The sequence below is a fragment of the Schistosoma mansoni genome, assembly GCF_000237925.1.
Source record: "Schistosoma mansoni, WGS project CABG00000000 data, supercontig 0169, strain Puerto Rico, whole genome shotgun sequence".
NCBI classification, from domain to species: domain Eukaryota; kingdom Metazoa; phylum Platyhelminthes; class Trematoda; order Strigeidida; family Schistosomatidae; genus Schistosoma; species Schistosoma mansoni.
In genome coordinates, this window is record NW_017386056.1 from 67,466 (window position 1) to 91,347 (window position 23,882).

Here is a 23,882-nt window from a genome sequence, read left to right on the forward strand (position 1 = left end):
TTCCATGCAGTACGTATGCAGCTATCTCAAGTTCCTAAGTCACCGAAGTTTGGGACGTTTTAAACATTGTTTGTGTCCTTCAACCTTACCTTCAATTTCTGGAGTTTCTCCAACATAAGCCGCATTACAATCTTGACAATTGATCTCATAGACAATATTTTGTTGTTCTTCCTTTGGTAACCTATCCTTAACCTTCACCAATGACGATCTTATAGTGTCACATGTTCTAAAATACACTCTTATATCATGCTTGTTTAAGATCCGTTTGATTTCTTCCGATGTTTCACTACGGTATGGTATGACTACAGTGGACTTCCAATCTTTCTGTACACATTGTAGTTTAGCTTTTCTTTCCTTTCTAACAATCTTCTTTAAAAACTCTTTTGGGTAGTTGTTATCCCTAAGTGTAGACAAAATCCTATTCAATTCATATTGTTGGTCTTCCTTATCTGTAACAAGCTTAAGACTTCTGTTAATTAAATTTTTAACAACTGTGACTTTCGTACATAAAGCATGAGCCGAATCAAAATCTAAGTATCTTTCTGAATGTGTTGATATTATAATTTTTCACATATAATGAATTCTCTATACTCGGCGCCCAATTATTGTCAAACTATTCGTTCTAATCGTTTAAAAATCCCAATCATATTAAAAGACTAATATTTGAACGAAGAATATTCTTTTCGATAAATTCTCTTCAGGTTCTACAATTATATATCCAAATTAATAATCCGAAAAATTGGCCAGGTTAAAGGCAAAGTACATCGTTTAATGCATGTAAATTTAGGATATCAAATCAAATAGAATAAAATTATTAATGTTGATATGACTCATATAGAATGTTAACCTGAAGAGAATTTATCGAAAAGAATATTCTTCGTTCGAATATTCGTTCTAACCTTGACGAATATTCGTTTAAATTATTTTCCAATCGATTACTCTTTGTTTTGTCCCTTTTTTTAAAAAGAGAAATGAAAATTTGTCTATCTAATTATCAAGACTGGAAATGAAACTAAGTCATTCACAAATATCAATAGTTGAGCTACATATTCATGTTAGAATATATATATATATATAGTTTGTCTATTCGTAGTCTATTGATTTGAATGTTAATGAAAAATGAAATTTCATCCCATGGAATTCGATGGTTATTTCTATATCTGTCCTGGATTCCACTGCTAGCCACTATCCATCTTTACTTACCATGCTTGTGAATTAAGGCTATATCGAGGCAATACGCACAGTATGCACATATGCCAATTAGAGACTGACCAGTTGCAGTCCTAGCACATCGATGGGAAGATTCAAACAAACAATACTAATTGAATTTATATATCTGTTTATGTTTCATAGAAAACCCCTGTCTGAATGTCGAACGAGAAATAAATTTCTTCATGTTTACACTAACAATGCGGAATAATAACCAAGTTTAATTTATATTATTTAATCAATGTTATTTTAAATTTCGATAGTGTAATAAGGAGACAGATTATCAGAACTATGTAATATATTAGCGCAGTACATTTCGAACAATCGGATCACATATACTTGTTAAGAACATTTATACATGCTTCATTCAAAACCTAATTGTAAAAGGGCATATACTAAGGTTTATTGAAGCCTTAGCCATACTACAATTCAAACCCCCTTTGTGTATTCGAAAACAGTTTGTTCTCACCTTGAAACTTTCCCGGTAACATTAGCTTACTATCCAGAGTGATTAGGTGTCAAATTGTTCTCACATTATTTTTATTATTATTATCCTCGTCTCCTCTTACTCCCCATTCCCAGTCTAGTTGACCTTTTATTTTTATATATAAATGTTCTGAACAAGTATATGTGTGATCAGATTGTTCGAAATGTATTGCGCTAATATATCACGTAGTTCTGATAATCTTTTTCTTCTCAATACACTATTGAGATTTATCAAAGGGACTAATTGCTTTAAACGTTATTTTAATCATCTATTAAACTGATTGGTCTATGGTAATAAATAATAAAATATGTTAATTATCATTGAGATATTAATTTTGTATCGGTAATAATCTGTTAGAAGTCAAGACTTAATCTACAGACTTTTAAAACCATATGAAGTTTTTGTTTTAAAGAAAAAAACTTTGTCTCATCACTTACTATTTTATATTGTTCATTAAGAAATGATAAGTTTTAGAACAACTGAGAACTTTCAATAAATATTCTCACCTTAACCTGTCCAGTTGACCTTTTAATTTTCATATAAAAATGTCTTAACAAGTATATGTGTGATCAGATTGTTCGAAATGTATTGCGCTAATATATCACATAATTCTGATAAACTTCGTCTTCTCATTGCATTATCGAAATTTATCAAAGGGACTAATTGTTTTAAATTCTCACTTCTCAATAGTAGTGATAAAAATGAAGTAAATATGAATAAGATGACTTTCTTCTTTAAGAGCTTCAAATTAATTGTATACAAGACTTCATTATCTCAAACGATTATTATTTTAAATTCATTTAGTATTGTTTGTTTGAATCTTCCCATTGATGTTTTAGGACTGCAACTGGTCAGTCTCTGATTGGCATATGTGCATACTGTGCGTATTGCCTCGACATATCCTTAATTCACAAGCATGGTAAGCAGAGATGGATAGTGGCTAGCAGTGGAATCTAGGACGCGCGTTTCGTCCTACTTGGGACTCATCAGCTGGATGTACCTGCATCTCAGAGTTGATGTTCACTCTGGAACTCGAACCCAGTACCCTCGCTTCAAACGCCACTCGGCCACTGAGTCCTGATAACCACTTGCTTGTGCGATGGGGTGAAGTTTAAATTCATTTAGTATTGTTTGTTTGAATCTTCCCATAGATTATTATTTTATTTTATAACAGTCTTCAATCAACCTTTATTTACGATAGGCCAAATATTAAGAAATTGTCATTTTTTTCGTTTATTTCTTGTATATGTTAATTGATCATACTTAAGGACACTCACAACTATGTTGCACAATTAGTCTTCATACAATACTTGTAAATAAATATGTTTAGTTTCAAGAAGAGTTTCTTAAGTCTCAATGACAAGCTTCAATGAATGATTTTCAAACAGACTGAAAGCGCAATATATATATCGTTTATAGGAATGGTTGTTCTCGTAATATCCTAAGTTAAAACTGTAAACTATTGGATTCTGACTCAGTGACCTGGATTCAAGTGAGTACGAGGCATGAAGTTTGTGGTTTCGTTTACTGTCTAGTTTATGGATGCTTATTGTTGAGGAGTCAGTCCCAAAACTAAAATTGAACAAGTGTTCATAGCTCTTTGTTTATGTAATGGTTCACCAGCTGATATCAGTTTGTGATGAAGATCATATTAAAAATTGACAGGAGTTATTGTTTGTCACAGTAAGTTATTTTTGGTTATTTGGTAGCCGTTTATTCCTGAAACAATTCTATTGACTTACAGATTTTTAGGATATTGTTTAATAATGGTTATTTCGATCAAATGTTTTTATTCCAACTTGTTCTTTTTTGCGCTTAAGAGATTTAGCCTTGTACACTTTGGATGCATTAGGTGTCAGTCGATGTCCTCCTGGAACTTTAAATTGTACAGAAGGTTGTATGGACCTAGAATGTGCTGAACAACGTAATCTAACTGTATTTAATGGTACACCTCCAGAAGTAGTTCCTCATTTCGCAGATGTCGCACGTGAATGTAAGTTACTCTGTTGACCAAAACTACACTATATCTGTCCTTTTATTTCTATTCTGGATGGATAAAGTTTGTTATCGTTTTGTTGTAGAGGAGATATGATACAATGGCTTAAATGCATAGTATTATACTCTTTTATTGTGATATGAGTTACAGTTTAGCCACTATATACATTTTTCTAAACTTCTGGACAATTAAGTTAAAACACGAAACGAAGTCTGAATGGGAAACTATACTGATGAATACTGAACGATTGTACCTGGAATTAGTGTTTTCTGAAAATGGAAGAGTTTATCTTCGACAGAAACGTTGGGATGACATTAGCTAGTTGAATAGTTATTATAGTTATTTTATGCTTGTATCTGCCTTGGTATCAAAACGCGAAACATCATATGATTTATTTAGTTCTCTTGGTTTGTCATAATACTGAACCCTTGTTCATTTCTATTTTATTTTGCGAGTAATAAGTTTAGCGTACTTCCTAGTATATGAACTCATAGTAAATTATTAATTTCCATTTCCATTTATTATTGAAGAGCATGATTGCGATCTAGTCTTTTCGGCTTCTGGTTGATTTGTTTGGTTTATTGATTTTCAAATGTGATCGTTTTGATTACGTATTGGAAGTGAATCTCTGTGTGATAATAAAGCTGGAATTAATATTTTGTGATGAATAATTAATTAATTTTTTTATATCAACATTAAGTTCTTAAGATGTAAAGTTAATCGACTTTCAAAGAACTATTATAACTAATATTCTTATCGGTATTAGTAGGTTATCGTATTCGATATTAACTTGTATTCAGTTATTCTGTGAAATCTATCTCTGAAATATCCGTCAAATAGTTGCCGATGTTGTATTTTTCTCATATTTGTATGCTCCATTAATTTCTTTTTTCAAGTTGTATATCTGCAAAATACCATGATGTCGTTTCTAGTAATTAAGGCTCTAGCTACCGCTACAATGTTTGTTGAAGGTGCTTGGTTTCGATGGTCAATGATGGACAATATTGTTTTTACTTTACCATTATCCGATTTTTGAAATCACTTCGAGGAACTGTTGTTTGGTGATTTAGAGAAATCTACAAGAGCCGCTCGGTTATGGCTTTTCAATACAATTACTTTGTTTCACTATCTATTGAGAAATGTAAAAAGTCATGCTTTCTCACAAACTGGAACTATCATCAGTCACCTGAACAGTGAAAACAAATGATTTGCGTGATTTAGGTTTCTCTGTTAATTGCTTACTTATTCGCAAAAATTTTATAGTTTTATCGTGTGATTTGAATAGACTAGTTCAATTAAGGGATAGTTTTCGCTACAAATTGATATTAGTTGGATAAAACTGGAAAATACCAAAATGTCTTCGTTCTATTTTGCTATTGCTTGGATGACCTTGAATGACAGGGCTCAAAATCGTTTGCAGTGGCGAAAGTGTCCACTCTTTGTGTTCTCCCAAACTCTGGTCTTCTGAATTCTTCATGTCCCTTTCTTTTCTCTCTTTCCAAATTTATTTCACTGGATTATACTCCTTGAATAACATCTTCAAACACTAATCTTTCCGACTACTGCTTATACTTTAACTACCTCTATCACTATGGGATTTGAATGGACAATTGTATCTCTGTGCTAATGTGGTATGGCAACTCGAACTGATGTACGTACGTACAAATTTCTAAGTTGTTGCTGACTGACTGAGTGATCAAGTATGATTATAAGTGGTTAAATTTCAGTTATAAATACACGGCTCGAGAATCATATACACTATCTATCTTTTCAAATGGAAGTAAGTCGGTTTACATTTCAAGCCATCATAACTAAACAACAAACACTTCGTTCATTACACAGATACAAAAAAGAACACTATTGATAATTAACGAAATTGTTGATGTGTAATTCCTTTTAAATTCGATACAGTTTTCTTGTTTAAAGACAAACGAACAAATGGTCATTTTCATGTAAGCGAATTACATTATCTATTGATAATGTTATTAATTTATATTGTTTGTGAATACTAAAAATGGATGTGTGTATTAATACCGTCTTGAAAAAAGTCAAATCACGATTTCCATTATTGTATATTTTTTAAACGCTCATGAAACCCGTGTTTCTACAGTTATATATTTGTACAGAGTACATTAATCCTTTATTCAACAATTATAACATTTTCACAAGATTATTTCGTTATACTCAGTTGTTATAATTAAAATTTTGATCAATATAACTGTAATTCTATACATTCATTTACTTTCTCGAAAAATAATTATTTTTGTTTACAGTTCTGTAGTTTTATGTACTATAGTGTTCTTCACAAAACAGTATGAAACATTGAACGCCTCCGATAATCTGTATCAATAGCTTTAATATTGCAATAAGTCGTGAAAGACGTCTCTAACAAATAATCGAAATGTTTCTCTCTCACTGCTTATACTTGGAAATGGGAATCATTGCGATCCCCATAACACAAGGTGATGACATAGACTGATGCGATTAAAAAATTATTAACTCTCCAAAAACGCGCCTTCCACACAAGTCGTCCAAAATCACGTCATCAATAAACCAAATACATTCATTTATACACTGATTTTACACACACTTGATGAATCGTTAGTAAACATCATATAAATGAAAAGATACACAAGGTTACTGTGAAATATATTTGAAATTCATACAGAATGACACGAAGAATATAACTGTCACACTGGGAGGATGTTCACACCTATCATACTGATCAAAGGTGGCACTTAATGATTACGAAACATATCTGAAATATAGACTCATTATTATATTAACTTAATGTTACACTAATAATAAAATCAATGTCGAATAACACACTGAAAATAAACTAACATTTTACTGAATAAAATATCATGATTTGTCACACTGAGTAAGAGCAAAATGTAAACTTTCTTCTATATCCTGACTTATCACCTTCATAAGTTTGTGTCAGTAATTAGCGTACTTTAAGTCCATTTTTATGGATAATTTATTACTGAACCTTATGTTACATTCTGGTTGCTTTCATGTTACCGATCAACAAGTTTCTTGGCTATTCTCAATGAAATGTAATCATCTTTTGTTTGAAAATCCATTTTCTTTCAATAAGTACAAATTTAGAAACTGTAACTCAGTAAAGTCAATGTATGTGAATTTACTAGTCAACATAACTGTTATTGTAATTCATCAGATCACTAGTTATTCTACAGTGTTTACACTGACTATTAAAACAAAATAATATTTTATTTCGCAAAAATATCTATACTACTTGTATATGATGTTTTAAAATTAATTAATTAATTAATTGTTTATTGTTAAATTGTAGCAATCGAAGAAATTCTCTTATCCACTACTTCATTTGATTTTAACCCTTCACAACAAACAAGTCAAATGACTCAATCTCAAGCAATGTTTAATAATGACTTATCAAATGGTATGATTCCACACTCATACAGTTGCCATTCAGAAAATCATGATGTAAATAAGAATAATATTAAACAACGAAATTCACGTAAAAATATATCAAAGCTACAAAGACGATATTCACATATTCCAAAGTTTCATCAACAAACGGAACCTTTAACAAATGGTAATAATGTACACCTGGCATCTTTTAGTATTCGTAAGTTGAATTCTACTTTGTAGATATTTTATTTTTGATATGTAAATGAATCATAGGTCCTCCTGTAGCTCTCCTAGAGCTACTGCCGGTCCGAAGCCCATCCAAAGGAAGATGGTTGGACGTAGAGTCGGTAACCCCATCCCGTAGAAAACAACCTTACTAAAAAAAACATTATTTAGGGATCTGGAATGTCCGGACAATTTAGGAAACCGAGAAAACCAGTCAAATAACAACGGAAATGAGGAGATACAAATTGGCAGTACTCGAAATCGGCGGGACCCATTGGATCCAAGCTGGACAGTAAAGGCTAGATACGGGAGAAATGCTACAGTACTCCAGTCACGAGGACGAAAATGCCCCGCACACTTAGGGAGTTGCTCTAATGCTGTCCAAATAAGCACGAAACGCACTTGTAGGATGGGAATCTCATGGATCCAGGGCCATCAAAGCATCATCCAAAACAAAGAAGGAGAGAATCCTGATGGGAGATCTAAACGTCAAAGTCGGAATGAACATCAACGGTTATGAAGATATCATGGGACTAGATGAACTGAGTGAGAGAAAGGAATGAGAAGGGCAAGAGATTTGGAAATCTATATGCATTCAACAAATTGGTTATAGGCTGCACAATATTTCCACACAAATGCATACACATAGCTAAATGGATCTCACCGGACCACACTACGGAGAACTAGATAGATCATATTTGTATGAATAAAAAATTCCGATGGACAATGGAAGGTGTGAGAACCAAGAGAAGAGCTGACTTAGCTTCAGGTCACCACCAACAGGTGGTTACTAGGATGAAACTGAAGCTAAAGAAGCATTGGACAACTGGGGAAACAGCAGTACAAAGGTTCAATATAGCCTTTCCTTGAGATACCAACAAACTCAATGAATTCAAGATAACTCTCAACAACAGGTTCCAAACTTTACAGGATCTACTGAAAGAAGAAGAAAGCACTATGGAGGATAGTTGGTAAGGGATCAAAGAAGCATTAACTTCAACGTGTCAGGAGGTTCTGTGCCGCAACAAACATCGTCATAAGGAATGAATCTCTATCGAAACCCTGGACAAGATTGAAGAATGGAAGAGCAGGTTGACAACAATCAACAACAATCTAACAAAAGCAGAGAAAGTCAAGGCACAAGCTGGCTACACAGAAGTAAACAAGCAAGTGAATAGAAGCATTAGAGCTGACAAGCAGAAATATGTATAAGATCTAGCAATGACGGCAGCAAAAGCATCAAGGGAAGGAAATATGAAACAACTATATGATATAGTAGACCAGAGAGACCCGTCAAGGACAAAGAAGGAAAGACAATCACAGAGATTCAAGAGCAGAGGAAAAGATGGGCAAGATACTTCGAGGAACTACTGAATAGACCAGCCCCATTGAATCCACCGGACATCGAAGCAACACACACGAACCTTTCTATAGATGTCACTCCATCGACGATCGAAGAAGTCAAGATGGCCATCAGACAAATCAAGAATGGGAAAGCGGCAAGACCTGACAATATACCAGCTGAAGCTCGGAAGTCAGATATAGAAGTAACTGCAAACATGCCTCACATTCTATTAAGGTAGATTTGAAAGGAAGAAGTGCATATGGACTGGTCAGAAGGATATCTCATCAAGATACAAAAGAAAGGAGATCTGAGCAAATGTGAGAACTACAGAGCCATTGTGAAGACCTCGACATCTGAGGGGAAGCACATAATACAATACAATACAGGTTGGATGCAACTAGACTATTTGGACTACGCAGATGACCTATCTCTTCTATCCCATACATAGCAATGTATGTAGATGGAGACAATTAGTGTAGCAGCAGAGTCTGAATCAGTAGGCCTCAATATACACAAAGGAAGAAGCAAGAGCCTCAAACACAACACGGAGAACACCAACCCAGTCATACTTGATGGGTAAACTCTGGAAGATGTGGAAACATTCACGTATATGGTAAGCATCATCGATGAACAAGGAGGATCCGATGCAGACGTAAATGCAAGAATCGGCAAAGTAAGGACAGCATTGCCACAGTTGAACAATATATGGAACTCAAAACAACTCTCAACCAATATCAAAGTTAGAATCTTCAATACGAATGTTAAGACAGTTCTACTGTACGGAGCTGAAACTTGGAGAACTGACACAACCATCATCAACAAGGTACAAGTATTTATAAACAATTGTCTACGTAAGATACTGAATGTCTGTTGACTGGATTCCATCAGCAACAGCCTACTGTGGGAGAGAACAAACCAAGTTGCAGTTGAAGAGGAAATTAGGAGAAGAAGATGGAAGTGGATGGGATATAAATTGCGGTAGTGATCAAACTGCATTACGAAGCAAACGCTTTCTTGGAATCGTGAAGGGGAATGAGAGAGAGAGAGAGAGAGTAGATCAAAGAACATGCTGCGTCGGGAATCGAAAGCAGACATGAAAAGTATGAATAGTATATACATATATATATATTCGTAACGACCAATTCAATCCTCATCAAAGCTTTTGACCAATAAGGAAGAGTTATATAATTTGACATAAGTTTAATCAGATGTTAAATTTTTTTCTTATTTGTTATGTGTTGTTATCTCGTAAATATAGAATTCACCAGTGTTTCCTCTTCTATATAAAAATTTGTCCTGAAGTTTCTTATTGTTCACTGACTGAAAGGTGGGCAAACTACCTCCCTGCAAATAATCAACACTATCGATTATTCGAACACCATTCCTAGAGGGCTGGTTAGTTGGATTTTAAGAGTTTCATGTTCTAATGAGGTATTTTTAAAACTGGAAACCATTTTCAAAACGTTATTTAGCAGGTAGTATATGTATACCATCTATTATGTTTGGCGATTTAAAAGCTGTTCCACTTTTTTTCCTATTGAAAATAACTTCAATGTGTAGATAGAAATCAAAACAGAAGAGTCTCACTAATTGGCTTCATGTTTTTCTCTAATATCACGTTTATTTGTTTTTTTATTGATTGTTTATTTATTTTGACAAATTGTGTAGGTAGTTTTGACCTCAACCTTGTTTTTCACAGTTAGTTTATTTGTTTGCAGTTTTTCGTCTAATTAAGCCTACTTGGTCCCATAATTTCAACACTAATATTGATTGTTTGCTGTCATTGTTTTCCCCCATGTACTCTGACTTTTTAAAGATAACTTCGCCGACAACTGTTTTTTGCACTGGACCAACTTTTGCAATTTTGATAGGAAACTGTCTCAAATCCGAACTATTGATTACAGAAGGATATTATTTTAGCAATTTTAAAGTTCCCATAGAGTATTTGATACCGAACATCTCAAATCAAAAGATCGCTGTCGATATCTTCTTCAAGAGGCTCTACTGTTATGCATCTAAATTATTATTATTACTATTTTGTTACACTTGACAAAATTATAAAGTTGAATTAATCCATGTTCTAAATTGAAAATCTATTTAGTCTGAAATATTACAAAATACTTAATAGAAGAAAGTCGCTAGAAATGCTAAGAAGTGATCATACATAACTTTTAAGACAATTATATCCATTCGTGTAATCAGTTGTGATCAGTAGATTAAAATCCTATGTAGAAACAAGTTAATAAAAAGTAGGAATTACTGTACTGCGGTTGTGATTACAATAGTAATAATAACAATATTACTATCATCAAAGATAGTAATTATTATTAATAAAGAATATCATGTAGAATAGGATGAATGTGTAGTCAAGGTTAAGTAAAAAAGTACCATTAAAGCAATTAGTCCCTTTAATAAATTTCGATAGTGCAATAAGAAGACGAAGATTATCAAAACTATATGATATATTAGCGCAATACATTTCGAACAATCTGATCACACATATACATGTTAAGAACATTTATATATAAAAATAAAAGGTCAACTAGACTGGAAATGGGGGGTAAGAATAGACAAGAATAATAATAATAAAAATAATGTGAAAACAATTTGACACCTAATCACTCTGGATAGTAAGCTAATATTACCAGGGTAGGTTTAAGGAGAGAACAAACTGCTTTTGAATACACAAAGGGGGTTTGAATTGTAGTATGGCTAAGGCTTCAATAAACCTTAGTACATGTCCTTTTACACTTTTATACAACACCACAAAAGCCGAGTTTAAATCAATCTTATCTATTTTGATTATGTTTGGCAATAGATGATGAATGTTTATCCTCTGCTCTTATCGGGCCATTTGATTCCATTTGTTTCTGCAACCATTTTGGTACATGTTCACACACCCTAATTTTCAGATCACGATTGCTCCTCCCTATGTATTAGTGATCACACACACATTTAAATAGGTAAACGCAGTGGGATGTGACACAATCATTTTCATATCTTTTGGGTTTTAAATGAATCATGGACCTCTTTCTTTGATAATGACCTTCGCTGCACAATACGTTTTGTTGATGACTGATTTAGGCCTTTGTTTCAATAAAAAGCTATTTGTATCACCTCTGATGGTAAGGTGATGTAGATAGGCTTTTTTTCCACCAAGGCCACAGCAGGTCTCAATGTACCATGAACTTTCTATCTATTTATAAGTTTAAGTGGATAACCATTTCCCATTAATGTTTTGTTTAACAGCTTAACATCGTCATCAATAGCGTCGTTTGTGCTAATACGATCAAGCCTCCTAAATAGGCACCTTATCAAACCCCTTTTATATTGTACAGGGCAATATCTATAATAACTAAGGTATTGGCCTGTCCACTTTGGTTTTCCAAAGATTCATCGTTTGATTGAGCCATCTTCTCGTCTACTTATAAGTATATCCGGGAAGGGAAGCTGGTCGTTCTTCTCCTCTTCGCATGAGAGACTGATGTGGTTTTAAATAATGTTAACTTTATTCAATAAACAGTTCATATCATCCTTCCTTTCACAGACAACTAAGATATCGTCCACATATCTCTTATAAAGTGACGCGTTTTCGATTAGGTCTTCACATTATTATTATTATTATTATCATTATTATTATTATTATTATCCTCGTCTCCTCTTACCCCCTATTTCCAGTCTAGTTGACCTTTTATATATATATATACATATGTTCTTAACAAGTATATGTGTGATCAGATTGTTCGGAATGTACTGCGCTTATATATCACGTAGTTCTAATGATCTTCGTCTTTTTTAAACTTTCAACAAAATATCTTGCAAGGGAGTGAGACAAGGGGATGAGACAAAACTAGATCTAGGAATAAAACGCCCCGTATGTGGGCCAATGTATCTTTTTTGTATACATTAATTGGATTTCTTTGGATGGAAGTCAATCGATTTGGCAATACAGTTTAATCTTACACTTTAGTAAATTACTACGAATTTGATACAGAATTAAGAAGGTATCTTTGATTTAGTGAAAATCATATTTGAATTAGTTTCAGCGATTGAACTTTAAATAATCCCAACGTTTCGTTCAACAAATTTGTCTGGACCTCTTCAGGACAACAATCAAATCAAATATACACTAATTGCTTCTCTAATCATATTCAGACGTTAACTTCAGTAAGATAACATGAGTCATTTAAATGCTAATCATGTGAAAAGTCCACAATGTAAAAATAAATGAATTCATGACTGTGTGTGCATATATGTGCAACTTTAGGTTATTAATGAGTTAATATTAGATGCTAATTTGTTTGTTAAAAATAAAAATAAAAGTACAAATTGAAAGTGACTTTGAAACGTCTGTGTCAATGGAAATTATAACTTGTACTTGGTTAAATTCACTTGGTATTGTTTACTTGAATCTTCCCATTGGTGGTTAGGACTGCGATTGATCGGTCTCTTATTGGCATATGTGCATACTGTGCGTATTGCCTCTATATAGCCTTAATTCACAAGCATTATAAGCAAAGATGAATAATGGCTAGTAGTGGAATCCAGGATGAGCGTTTCCTCCTATTTGGGACTCGTCAGCTGGGTTTAGCTGCATCTCAGAGTTAATGTTCATTCTGGGACTCGAACCTTGTATCGTTCGCTTCAAACGCCATCGCGTTATCCACTTAGCTACCGAGCGCTGATAGCCACATGCACATATACCAATAAGTGACTGATCAGTTACAGTCCTAAACATCAATGAGAATATTCAAGTAAACTATAGCAAGTGAATTTAAACTTCATCCCATCGCACAAACAAGTGGCTATCAGGATTCAGTAGGTAAGTGGATAACGTGGTGGCGTTTGAAGCGAACGATACTGGGTTGGAGTCCCAGAATGAACATGAACTCTGAGATGCATGTACACTCAGCTAACGAGTCCATAATAGGACGAAACGCTCATTCTGGATTCCACTGCTAGCTACTATCCATCTTTGCTTATTATACTTGATTAGTTCATATGAACTTTCGGTCACAAACGTGATAGTTTATTGGTCTTTTCGATAATTTAATACTTTTGCAATTATATATATATTGACGTTTCTTGTAGTCCAGGCATATATATATATATATATATATATATATATATAGTTTAAATCCAAACTATTCATCTGTATGAAACCACATATTATTTGCACACTATTATGTTTAATAAAAAGTATCTTGGTAAACTATCTTAAATGTCGCTGACAGTATGCACATAGGTTTCTAGCTAAATTGTATCATTCTGATTTGTTATTAAAGTTTAGGTAAATAATTAAATGAAATTATTTAATAAACTTCACATCACAAACTTTTTGGTTAGGAAAAACTCAGAAGTACTGAACGGTTGTTTTGTCCCAGTACAAGATTCCTCAGCAGCATTTATGAACGATTGTATATTCATGGTGTTGAGTGAGCGAATGTAAAATGAAGTAACAGATTTCATCAATACTAGTAATACTGTAGTGAATGAAGAACAATTTATTGCTTAGTTCAAAATTACAAAGTGTTTTTGTGAATTACGAAAACTCTACATTAAATACTTCATTTGCACATCTTCCATCAGTTTCCTTTTGCATCCTTTATAATTCTCATAGTGCTCAATTCCTTTATGTTTCTTTGCCTGTTCAGTTCATTCTTCTAAACCTCCTTTTGACAGGCATTCCACTTCTAATCCGTGTTACATACTACTAATATCCGTCAACATAAGTAGCACACACCACAATACCACTACTACTGGTACAGAACATAAATATAATTTCACAATTTAGCAAATTGTTAAAGCTAGACATCGACATCATTGGATTCTGGCTCAGCAGTCTAAAAGTCAGGCGTTCGTGCGTGAGAACAAGGACCCATGGTTCGATTCCTAGATGCAGAGTCATAAATATGTACCGCTGAGGAGTCTCATCCTAGCACAAAACATCTGTCCTATGCCTTCAGGTTTTCAACTGTTGTTTAACGAAGATCAGTTCGTGATCTGAACCATTAAAATTTATCACGTAGTTTAAAGAAAATCTAATGCAAAAAAAAGTGAATGAAACCCAGCGCACTCTAGAATTAATAATTCGAGATTAAATTTCCGAAACTCAAATAATTACTTGTTCACTGAAACTGTTTGGCAAACTATTCATGAATCATTCATCATATATTAACCTATAGAATAATAAAGTTCATGTTTTTCCGTCCATTGACTACAAACATCCAATATCAAAACAGATCACAAAACATAATATCGCTCCTTTTATAATATTTATCACATTAATAATCATCTAAAATCGACGTAACTCATATAAGTTAAAGATCATTGGTTACACTTCAGTGACTGATTTTTTTATCCCACAGAGTTTAAATTACATTCTCACCGTATTTTTGTTTATTAATAATTTAATTAATTATAAATTAAAACAAAACACATTCAGGCATCATCTATTTTAAAAAAAACTTTCAGATATATGTTATTTCCAATTGTTGATAGATTAGCATACCAAATTTCATATTTTCATTCTCCCGGTATGTGGTATTGTGTTTTTATCGTTATGGTTGTTACATCTTTATTTAATCTTTTTAAAAAAATTTTAGCCTCCGACTCAGAAGTTGAACTCACATCGAATTCACATTCAACTGAACAATTAAATTACACTAAATTTACTGATGTAACAAATAATTCACAACAAGTAAGTTATAATAAAGTTGAATTTATTGTATATATATAACATAAAAGTCATTTAAATGAAGAGTATCTTCCTAAATTAACTGTAAGCATCTTACTGCAATAATTCAATTTTATTTTACATATTATTTATGCACATCCCTTAGAATAAAGTGTTTTAACATTCAAAAGAACATTTATTATTGTTTAATAGCTGATGATTTATTCTACTTCGGAACTTGTGGACTAATGTTAAACGTAATCATTGCGACATTTTTATTTTCATTTTAGTTTTATCTTTCCATGAAAGTAAATAGTAATTATGTGTTCATTAGTGACTAACTTCAACATCCCGTTTCGGTAGTTCTGTAGTGTGGTCTACTTATATCCATATAAGTAGTATATGGCGATGGTCAGACATAGAATGTATTTTGGCAGAAGACCGATAAGGATAGAACTGAAATGAAGCGCAATCGGTAGGAAAATGCATGAACAACGGAATTAGAGAAGATGAACTGATATTTTCAGAAGGAACAGTGAATATTGAGACAATTGGTTGTTAATTTGCAAATTAACTGTTCATTGTATGGTTATCAGAATTTAGTGAGATAATCTGTAATTTGTGTCTAAATATATTCGATTGTCCCCAACTAGTGTTCTCGTTCACCACAGTTCTAGTGAGAAGCTGTGAGCAGTAGGATTCGACCATATCGAGTGTAAAAAACAGTTATCCATCGTACATAATGGAAAATGGTCTTTCAACATCGTAGATTGATTGAAACCAGATATGTACACTAATGAATTGAAACTTAGAGGTCTAAATGTTAGGCGTTTCCTCTCGAGACCCATGGTCTTAGGTTCGACTTCTTGTAGTGGAGTCGCTTATTAACCTTGACTGCTTTTATGTGGGCGTATTTGTGTGCATTGCTTACACTACCCATCATATGTCTGTAGCTTATTTCTGTCTGACTGTAAATATTTAGTCACTCTCGATCAGATCGAGTTGTCTCATTTGGTTTCTCCACTCCGCCCCACCTTGCTTTGCCGTTTTTCATTCTTAATGTCTTCCTGGAAAGAAGAATGTTTGAAATAAATTCAATCAACTCGACCCATTTTGGCTTCTTATTACCGCCGTCACACAAACAGGGTTATCCTGGGTAATATACGGAGTTGAATGGAAGATTTGTGTCTATAACATATTCATACATTCATCGAAATTGGAGTCAGTTCATCGGACCACGAAAAATTCAACAGTCTTTAAATCCTGTGTTTTGATTTTTGATTTGAATTCTAGTCATAATATAACTATTTGTGATTTTCGTTTTTTTACTTTTGCAAATTTACCAAATTTTAAGGACCGAATTAATAAGTTTGATCACCTTACGGAGTATATATAATTTTATCTTTCATTATTTTTTTCAATACCATCATCATCTTACTATTAAACATAAAATTACTTTGTTCTATATAATTAAGTAACTTTCAATTCCCTACTGTACTGGTTATTATATATTACTACTCACTAGTATGAAAAATATTATTTTTGTCTGTGATTAGCTACATTTATCTGTTTTTCGGGCTTAATTTTCTATTGATGACTAGTTATTACAATTCCCGTCGTTACATTCACTCCTCAATATTTCATCCTAACAGGAAAGTCGCCTAAAAAAGCAACATATTGCATAGAGATAAAATAGCATACAATGATTTTGGAGCTGGGAATTAAACTCTACACTTCGTATATATCGATGTTCAATAACATTCATGTGTTATCTACAAATAGTTAATTTATTTCGCTTATTTGATGTACTAGAAGAAATCGGAAATAGATCGATCCTAAAATTAAAACTTGTTTTACTCGTGTAAAATTTTCCGCTTACAAAATCAAATATATTTTTTAATAATTTTATCCAATTCATGATAAGTAAAAATTCTGTTCTTTCAGATAGATTAAATCGGTTTTGTTAAGTACATCAAAGATAATTGTCGGAAGTTATGATTGAAACCGTTCACTCATGTTGCATAAAGAAGAAAAAAACGGCAGAATTTCTTTGTTAAAATTTTGATTATGTTCTCAGACAGTCAACACAAAGATCCCTTCCACATATTTGTCCCTGATTGTTTTGCGTTACTATTTATCTTACTAAGTAAATTAAACGTCTGACTAAGTTATTATTTAGTATTAATCAATGCAATATCAGATTTAAATTTTTGTATATTATAACAGAATTTCGAATAGTCTTCTACAATCTCAGTTTCTGTGGGGTTATCCTTACACGCTGAAATAATAGCCAGTAATGTCATGCTCTGATTCTAAAAATAACTTTTAAACTCAATAATCCCTGATATTATTATCCATAATGTCAATGAAATCCTCGTGATTTGATCATCTAGCTCAAAAAACTCGAGAACGCTGAAAAGTATCCACGTTAACAGGAAATCTTCTGCATCATTTCAGACTCCTATGTATTAGACGTTCTTGTAGTATTGTTTTTTGGGGATTTAGTTTCCATTATTGTTAACCAAGGTTATTGGATCCACGCTACACTTTCACAAAAAATTGGAGCTTGACATTGTAAGATCTATGAGCATATTCCTTGGTTGTCGAGTTTTGTCAACAAACGTTAAGTTCTTACTTTTAACTATAACCGTAATTTTTCACATTTGAATCTTCGTATAACCTGTGCACTTTTCTGACTGGTTGTTACCACTTTGGTTGTTAATTTTTTGCGTGCTTGAAGATTATGTTTTTGTCACTGTTTGTACAGAGATCTGTTCCAAATTTTCCTTGGTAAATATCAAGTTTCTTCTGTACTAATGCTGCTTTCTTTCTGGATTCTATGTTTGGAGATTATTATTAGTGTTCTGTAACCAGTTTCTGTAACATCGAGTTTACGTACTGGAAATAATTTTTGTTGTTCATAAACAGCGATCGCCGTACGCTCAACTGAGATCTTATCGTAGTTGTTTATCAAATGTTAACAACTTTTCATTGATAATTATAGATTTTTAAACCATTAAGTCATATACAACGTAGAGTATGACATATATGTACGTCAGTTCAGCAAGGTGGAATTTTCAAAGCGAATCCCATAGCAGCTGTTAACTGCTAGTGGAACACAAATCATTTTGAACCATCAGTCACACTAAAGTTTACTTGTCATTCAGGTTGTTGTAATCTTCAGTGACACAGAAAGTGGAGTTAAGATAAGTACTTGAATTGAAAGAGGAATATATATATATATTTATGTGCACGATGTTTTCAAGATGGGAAGTCAATATCTTTGAGGATATTGTAACAGTTTTTGAATACTGTCACGTAAAAAACCAACTAAGGATTTGGGCTCTCTTTAACCTCCCTGGGAAATTTAATGGACTGATGTTCAAAGACTGTAAATATCTTTATAACACTTGTATAACGTCGTTTGAATAACTATTTGCAAGTAAGTAATAATTCATCCTTAGTGTTAGCATATTTACATCCCATTAGTAAATTAAAACACTAACTCCTTGTTATTGGCCAGTGTGATCATTACTTTCGGGGAGTTCTCATGAGAAACCGTAGCCGGTTGAGGTCATCCATGTCGATACCGAAACAGTGGTTACCATTTTCATTTTATGATCGTTGTGCTAAATTGGGGATTAATTGATGTTGAAAGTACAAATCATTGGATTTCAACCGCGTGACTCAAATGTTTAGTTTTTGCTTTGGGATTTGAAGGTTCTGAGTTCGTTCACTCGAAATTTCGTGGGTGAATAATCAGAGATCTCACACTAGAACAAAACACCTGTCCAGCACTCTTTGTCTTTCAATGATACCACAGCTTATGTCAGTTCGTGATAAATATCACTTGATATAACTATTATTTTTTGTTTAGTCATAGTGTGTTGATCATTTTTTTCGTTTGTTCCTTAAATCCATTATTTCTTTGTTATTTTATCTTTAATTTGTATCTTTAATGTAAGTAACCTAATGTACTTCTTAATAAATATAAAAACACTTAGATACGTAGTTGCATACTAGGATATCAGACATTATTTCACTTTATATTCATTTATTCGAATGACATTAATAACTCATCATACTCCCGGTTCTCATTCAAGTTAATATCAGGTATTTACTTGAGTAGTAATCAGATATATATCACACTTAACTCATTTTAATAATTTATTCCATATTCACAATCACATCGATTGGCTTACTCTCTTGCTTTGAAATTATATGCCTCGAGTTGGTATACCCCATTTTTTTCTCTTTAAATACCATATCTATCACTGTTAGAATGTCCTAATGAACAGATCGTAAAGTGTTTACACTCTTTTTTACTGTCCACTTACTTTCTTCCTTTTACAATACCACTATGTGATAATGGTGGGAAGCATTAGTATGTGACTTAGTACGTCAAAAAGTTTACTGTTATACCCCTAATCACTAGTTCAAGCCTGTCTTTATCTGGTTTGTTTAAATTAGCTGAATGGTGTCATCAGTCCTTAACTAATAAATGTCACTTATAGTTCAAAATGAGAAAAACTATACATGATCATTTGATTGTATTTTATACTGATCGATTTGTGTTTCCCTTTGTATGCTTGTAACATCACTTTGCTACAATAGGTTTCTCATATTTAAAATTTTCACCTTTTTTTATTTTAACCATTGAACATTTAGTCATCTGGCGATACAAATCCCAAGAAAGTACATTTACCACCAGAGGTAACATTTAATTTCAAGCCCACAAAATGTGTTTGTGATCGTTCAGTATTCGTTAAACATAATGGAATACCTATGGATTTAGACACATCATCAATGACAACAACAACAAATTGCACTACTGCTAGTACTTTGGACACTATCCCTACAAACCCTGATATTGTTGATATATCTAAAAATAAAGATTTTGACAAATTCATCAATCATAATCGACTATCTGACTTAAATACAGATGATGATGATCATAATAATTGTAATTTTACCGGTAATCAACATCGTGTCAAAAAACCCAAAAAATGGAAAATTGGACCTAATGGTCTTCGTGTTCTATCGCTTGATGGTGGTGGTATGCGTGGACTAGTTATCGTACAATTACTTCGTGCTTTAGAAATAGCATCTGGAAAGAAAATTACAGAATTATTTGATTGGATCATTGGTAATATTTTTCATCAATAATATTTGTTTATGTATGTCTTATTGATCATGATTATTATTGATTCCTGAGGGTCATTTTAAACGAATGTTTCAGATATAGTCAACTTAGTGTATGGCCAAAGTTGCTATCTCACATCAGCACAACAAGATTAATGGGAGAGAAGCTTGAATAATTTTGTAGCAATCATAATAGGAAAGATCAAATATTGAAAATATGGTCCTAAAATAATACTGTAAAAGGATACTATAATTCAAGATCTAGAGGAAAATAGAGAGTGAATCCGTTTAAATCAATGTGATCGATTCTGAGCCACTACACCCAACGTCTCCATCCACTGATCATAATAATCTAATGGATCATGAACTCTTACGTGCCTCAGCTCAATTTTTAATGTCTTATGGACTGATGTAATTTTTCGGATTAACCATTCCCAATTTATTCCTACTCCAACCAACAGTTCACATTAAAACACGGAAATATAGAGTTGATTATAGAAGTTATCAATAATCTAGTGGCAAATATAGTATTTCATCTTTTTCTATGAATTTAGAATGTGTAACAAACTGAACCGTAGTACAGTAGTGTTACTTTTTGCCAATTTTTATAGTTATTTCCAGTTAGTTTTTATTTGCTTTTTTGTTGTTGTTGTTGTCTAGATCACCAAAAGTCAAGGTATTTTCTTATAAGAATTAGTATATAACATACTTTTTAGTTTACACTTTTCACATTTAAGGTTTTCTCTGCTTCATTGAGTAATTAATCACGATTCGGTAAAGTGAAACACTAACACATTAGTATAGAAAAATGTGGTTAAAATTCAGCAGGTCAATTTTATTTGGATAATCTATTATTCCGTGAAGAACATATCTCTAAAAAAAAAGAACGCGGACGTTTTTATAAAATCTGTTTACATCATTAAATAGGTTATTATTTAAACAACATTTTACAACTAAACAATTTTAATTGTTGTTTTCCAAAGTACATTCTTATTCATCTTATGATTTATGTTTAATAATAATAATAATGATAGTCGCCATAGTGAACTTTTATCATTGAAACGTGTTGTTTTCGTTTCATTTTCATGTGTTTACTGTTTAACATGCTTTTATTAATACTAACTGCTCACTTAATGATAATCAATATGTCACTGAATGACGCGAATTTCCATTCTACGGAGAGCAACATTCCATACAGGATTGTGAAAGTGTATGCCTTATTAATGAATGTTTACTACCACAAATATAGATTAAAGCTTTCTTACCGATTACTTCTAACCAACTAACAACATTTGGTGTCATTTACGTAAATAAATAAAGTATTATTTCCCTACATTACTACAGAATGCATACTAAATTTACAGGCATGATTTGGTTGATACATAAAGTAATGTTACATGTAAAGCGCAGAGATACATAGTTATGTTGTCTGAAATGATGTAGTTCATTAATAGTTTCGGGATATTCTTCCCAAGGAGGAAACAGAGTGAAACCATTAATTCTTAGTGGGTGTTGGGGATGCTAGCTCTTCAGAAATCACTTGGTGAACGTCTTATTTTTGTAATTTTATTTTGAAAATTCGAACTTCTAGTTTTCGCGCCAAAAACACCCATTTTTACCTTCAGATTGTATTTCCCACTTGAAAGGAATCTAAATATCATTGGTTCGTTGTCTCTTAATATGCTATTTTGTGATGTTTCCTAAAGACATTTTTATGGTGTATATATACGCTTGAGCTATGTGCTTGTTGTTGTTCGTGCTTCTGGCTGCTTGTGAAACATACTTCCCCTCATCTGAACCTAGACTTCTCCCTCTAGTTAACAGGGCTAGGACTCATTGGAATAGTTTAACTGTCTTATCGTTGCATCACTGATCCTTCATTCCGTTCGCTGATTTTTAGATTATCCCATAATCTCTTCAAACATATCAGTAGGGGGACTAAGATTATCTCCAGTGCCATTAAAGAGTAATTGCAACAATCTGGAACTAAAGAAAAAAAGCGCAGAATAATAGCAATAAAAATTACTGTTACATGTTTGCCGTTATAGGGTTGCTAAGTAGCTTTATGACTTACTGATTTAGATATATATTCAGTTAATTAGATTAACCGGTGATAGAGTAGGTGTAAAATATTTGCAAGAAGGTAAGCTTAGTAAGTATGCCCAGTAAAAACAGTGTTCAGACTTTTAATGTCTTTATAATTTCTTTTGTAGAATGAGCTATGTAAACAGGCGTATTTTTAAGGGAGTTTCGGAGAGGAAGAGGTGACCATAAATTTCTCGAACAAATGTTGGTAGTGATGTTAGATTGGCGGCAAACTATTCCAGAGTCTTGAAAATTTACTTGTAAAGTCATTGATACGGAGAGAAGACTTAGAATGAAACATTTTCACTTTCAATGTATAGTTACAAATGCTGAAATTGCGTGTCTCTACATATTGAATTGCAGCAGTGACTGTAAAAGTTATTTTTTTTAGCATTTTGAAAAAAGATTACATTCGGCCTCCATAAAAAGTCAGTTTCAGGCCTAATGCATCTGGATTTGTAGTTTAAAGTATAATTATTTCAAGGAATGTAAACTGTACATCGTCTCTTCGTAAATTCCAACCTACGTTTATCGTTTTTGTGAACACTTTTCAGAATATAAGGGTGTAGTATTCTACTTGTGATCATACACATTTTGTACATTAAAATACGTAAGTCATTGTTGTAAAGTTGTTATGTAGTATGTAATCCAAAATTCGTTACGACTTGTTTTGTGTGTGTTTGTCACTTTATTTTTACTTATTTATGTTATTTATCTTATAGGTACCTCAACTGGTGCAGCGATATCATTATTCATAATATCTGGCAAATGTTTACATTGTTGTCGTACATTACTATTTCGATTTAAAGATCTTATCTTCTGTGGTAAACGACCATATCCACCGGAACCATTAGAAATGTTAATGCGTGATGAATTCGGTGATAATACTGTGATGACTGATTTAAAAACAATCAGGTAGTAAATATAATGTGCTTTTATCGGTTTAATTTATTATATTGACTGTTTAAAAAGAAACATATTTTAGCAAAGATTGATAGGAATGAACACTGGATCAGAATAAAAGTAGTGTATAGACTAGTGAATAGATTCAGTACAAGACTATTACATTGGTCAGAAGTAAAAGATTAATAACTATTTTTATGACCTTTATTTCATTCATTTGTTAACTAACAAGTAAACCACTCATAGACTGTTTTAATTTAACGGAGTTTTTTTGCGTATAAAAATAGTCACTTTGATTTCATAATAAATATTCGCATATACTTAGCCACTTAATAAGTGCTTCTTTTACTTGAAAATAAATCTATACGAACAATTTAATTGTTGTTTCTGTAATTGGTACATTCATTTATAAATTATA

The 23,882-nt window shown here is 32.6% G+C and overlaps 1 protein-coding gene across 1 annotated transcript in view; it reads left to right on the forward strand.

The window, feature by feature from the left end:
* The window catches only part of Smp_198970 (85 kD calcium-independent phospholipase A2 (ipla2), putative), a gene marked incomplete at its 5' end in the record, with an annotated part of 65,716 nt that overhangs the window by 33,787 nt on the left and 8,047 nt on the right, over positions 1-23,882 (forward strand). Inside the window, 5 exons of the mRNA XM_018796954.1 lie at positions 3,517-3,689; positions 7,009-7,305; positions 15,264-15,358; positions 20,003-20,480; positions 23,284-23,476. Coding sequence (XP_018646821.1) covers positions 3,517-3,689; positions 7,009-7,305; positions 15,264-15,358; positions 20,003-20,480; positions 23,284-23,476 — 1,236 coding nt within the window. The remainder of the gene's footprint in view (positions 1-3,516; positions 3,690-7,008; positions 7,306-15,263; positions 15,359-20,002; positions 20,481-23,283; positions 23,477-23,882) is intronic.